Source organism: Chelonoidis abingdonii, unplaced genomic scaffold, assembly GCF_003597395.2.
Source record: "Chelonoidis abingdonii isolate Lonesome George unplaced genomic scaffold, CheloAbing_2.0 scaffold2068, whole genome shotgun sequence".
Classification (NCBI taxonomy): Eukaryota; Metazoa; Chordata; order Testudines; family Testudinidae; genus Chelonoidis; species Chelonoidis abingdonii.
The window spans coordinates 1-3,557 of record NW_027426329.1 but is presented as its reverse complement, the minus strand read 5'-3'; the positions used below and the strand labels follow the sequence as shown (position 1 = coordinate 3,557).

The 3,557-nt window shown below is 37.2% G+C and overlaps 1 protein-coding gene across 1 annotated transcript; it reads left to right on the top strand.

Moving 5' to 3' along the window:
* The first annotated feature begins 285 nt into the window (after nucleotides 1–285).
* On the top strand, nucleotides 286–3,540 carry LOC116814987 (putative ATP-dependent RNA helicase DDX52). Its single transcript, XM_032762982.2, has 4 exons — nucleotides 286–462; nucleotides 1,313–1,498; nucleotides 1,878–2,021; nucleotides 2,734–3,540. The coding sequence occupies exons 1-4, from the start codon at nucleotides 370–372 to the stop codon at nucleotides 2,878–2,880; spliced, it is 570 nt and encodes a 189-aa protein (XP_032618873.1). The 5' UTR covers nucleotides 286–369; the 3' UTR covers nucleotides 2,881–3,540.
* Nucleotides 3,541–3,557: the final 17 nt, after the last annotated feature.

Below are 3,557 nucleotides of genomic sequence, written 5' to 3'. Positions count from 1 at the left end.
AATAATAGATGCTGATGCAAATACAAATTAATTGGTCTGTAATTTATTTTATGATAAAAATCTGTGGAAGTTACCAGCTACATTCTTGGCCAGAAGCAGCTGGAGAGATTTTTTGGCTGGCTGAGTTCAGGGCTAATGAAATAATCTTGCCAGAATGCAGAACTAAGGCTGAGCCTGCAACCATTGGATGGGAACGTTACCATTGACTTCATTGGTCTTAAAGTCAAGCTCCTAATGTCAATTCCTCTTATTACGTTATTCTTTGACTTGATATGTATATCTATCATTTTTTTTAATAATGCACATTCATTGAAACTTTTAGAACCTATTTCAGTCAGTTCTGTTGTGGAAAATGATGGGATATTGTGGATGTCCTCTTTGGAAACAAAGATTAAAGATACAAGAGAAAAGCAGGAAAAGAAACCCACTGCGGAGAAACTGGAACAACTGAGACAGCAAAGGGTAAGGCTTGCTTATTTAAATGTAGCTAAAAATAGCTGTGTGGTCACTTGTATGAGCATGTCATCTGGAAGCTGCAGTTATTTGCTGCGTTGTCTTTTGTGATGAAGTCAGTATAGTGTGACAAAAGAATTGGAAAATTGATCCAAAGTTGTTCGTAACTCAGAAATGTTCCTAACTCTGAACAAAACATTATGGTTGTTATTTGAACATTGAATTAATACAGCTTTGAAACGTTACTATGCAGAAGAAAAATGTTGTGTTCTCTTTATTTTTTAGTAGTTTACGTTTAACACAATATTGTATTTACTTTTTTTTTTTTTTTTTTTGTATCTGCTGCTACCTGATTGTGTACTCCCTGTTCCATATGAAGTGTGTGGTTGACTGGTCAGGTCTACTGTATTCCTATGTGTAAATTTAAGCACTCGAATAAGTCTTTGCAGGATCACTGTCTTTATCGGTAGTATAGCAGCTGTTAATGGAGGAACTTAAATGCTGACAATAAAGCTCTAAAGGTTGTGACTGTTCTGTAATTTTCTTCTAGGAGATGGTTTTAAAAGTATTAAGTGTGAAAACTATTTAGAGCATTTATGGGGTATTTTTGGGGAGGCATCCTGGTGTGGTTGTTAAGAGAACAGGAATGGGAATCAGAAGACTTGACATCAGAACTGAAAATAGGACTCAACTCTCCCTGTGTGAACTTGTTCAAGTCACATTTTCACATCTGTAAAATAATACCTTCGTAAAGGTGTTATGAGGCTTAATCAATTTATCTGAAAATGTACTATTGGAGAACAAAGTGGCTGCTATTCTTTTCTGACATGTTGTGTAATCTTTACATTTTGCCTTCTAGATAAACCATTTCAGAAATAAACACAAGATTAATATCCAAGGAACAGATCTCCCTGAACCAGTTGCCACATTTGAGCAGCTTCAAGCAGAATATAAAATCCTGCCTAAAATAATGCAGAATATTCAAGCTGCTGGCTTCCAGGTCCCTACGCCAATTCAGATGCAAGCCATTCCAGTCATGCTTCATGTAAGTCTCCTTGTCTTACACTTTGATATACAATGAGATGGTATGACTCGGACAGAGAGTTCCCATTCGGAACATGAAAATGTTATTTTAAAATAGAGTAAACATAGTACTGTAGTTCATACTCAAATCTTGTGATGGTATAGCTAGTGGAAACATCTATATGTTAACTTCCTCAAATTCAGTATTCTTCTATTGCTAGGAAGGCAGTTTAAATATAACCAACTTGCAGTAGGTGCAAATATGGTTGAGGTAACACAGTGTGAGAAGCTTAACTTCTGCATTTCCTGATTGATTGATTGATTTTATTAATGCAGCTTTTTGCATTCAATAAAAAACACTAAATGTAAATGTTCAGCTTTTTTCTGTTGTATATTCATAGGGTCGGGAACTTCTGGCTTCAGCTCCCACTGGATCAGGAAAGACTTTGGCTTTTAGCATTCCTATTTTAACACATCTGAAACAACCTATGAATAAAGGATTTAGAGCTCTGATCATATCACCTACCCGAGAACTTGCTAGTCAGGTAGAGATTTTTTTTAAGTTGCCATAGAATAGTTATGCACTGTATTTGTAAGTACTCCCATTATTCTGGTTCAGAAAAACAGAAGCTTGGTGGACCTGTTTTTCTTTCCTACCCTCAGAATTTATCTGATAAAATTCAAATGTATATGAAAGAATGTTTAAAGAAATGTTTGTCTTCTATGCCTACTATGCTTTGGGGTATTATGAAATGTAAAGACATGGTTAGAACAGGAGACTGGGACTGAAGACTCCTGGATCTTGTTTTAAAATTCCATTACAACTTTTAACAGTTATGCTCCAGCAGATAAGCACAGGAGATGTTAGTGCTACTTTATTTTCTGTATTTGAGGCAAAAACATCCTTTTAAAAGTCTTAACTCAAGTAATCAATTTCTGCTTTGTTCGTGGAGTTCCATTTTACATCAGTGGGAGTTTTGTGTATGTAGTGAGAGCAGCCAGTAAGAGTCACACTGTGGTGTGCAGACCCATGGGGAGAATTTTGTGCAAGTGAATAATTCAGGTTGGAAGCCTGAGTTTTGTGATGTCAAAAATACTTCAGTTTAAAAGTTGTTGTTTTTTCCCCGCAAGACGATCTGAAATCTGATTGTTTTTTGAAGCCATATATGTATTACACTCTGTGTAGGGTTTGTGTGTCTTTTTGTTGTTTGTTGTTGTTCCAAAAGCTATCCCACCATGTATTGTTGTATATTTCAGACCCACCGAGAGCTGGTAAAGCTGTCTGAGGGGACTGGATTCAGAATACATATGATCCATAAAGCAACTGAAGCAACCAAGAAGTTTGGGCCCAAATCATCTCAGAAATTTGGTAATCATTCTAATGACTGCATAGGGATTCTCTGAAGTCTTTGAAATCTAGAACACAAGTTTTAAGTGATGTATGATTTAAACAGGTCAGTAAGTGCCATCCAAGTCCTGTAGTTACTTGCTTCTGTGAATACAATATCCTTGGAATCAAGACATTTAAAAAAAGGTGGGAGGAAGAGAAATAGCTCCAGAAATTAAAAAGGGAAGAGATACCTCTGCTGTACAAAACAAATGCCACTTGAATACTGGAAAAGCACCTTGGGGTGGTGAGGAGAAAACAAGCAGTCTGATAACTAACTGTGCTGTGTCACTCAGTTGTTGGAATACAGGCATGTAGCTGAGTTTGGTTCTTGAAAGCAGAGGGTGGCAACCACTTCAGTGCTTTGTGGTGGCTTATTAATGCAGAATCATTGGGCTCTGCCATCGGAATCTTGTCCACCGCACGTTGTGAACTATATCTACTTAACAAGACTTTTAGCTTTTATATAACTCTGGATGTTAACACATCCTCACAACGTCCTTATGTTTAAAGTAAATAAATAAAAATGAACAGCTCCATTTTTACAGATGTGGTAATCAGAAACACAGGGAGATGACCTGACACTGATTTGCTGAGAGGCCTTGGGCGAGTCACTTCAAAGATTAGTGCTCTTGGATCCAAGGGCTGTGCTCAGACCATGCTGCATATCTATTTCAAGACGACCCCCCCCCCC

Bases quoted from the DNA above. Each gene is read 5' to 3' on its own strand.
- LOC116814987 (XM_032762982.2), top strand. From the start codon at position 370: ATGTCCTCTTTGGAAACAAAGATTAAAGATACAAGAGAAAAGCAGGAA. The intron at 463-1,312 runs GTAAGGCTTGCT...TTTGCCTTCTAG, and splicing joins AACAACTGAGACAGCAAAGG to ATAAACCATTTCAGAAATAA. The intron at 1,499-1,877 runs GTAAGTCTCCTT...GTATATTCATAG, and splicing joins CCATTCCAGTCATGCTTCAT to GGTCGGGAACTTCTGGCTTC.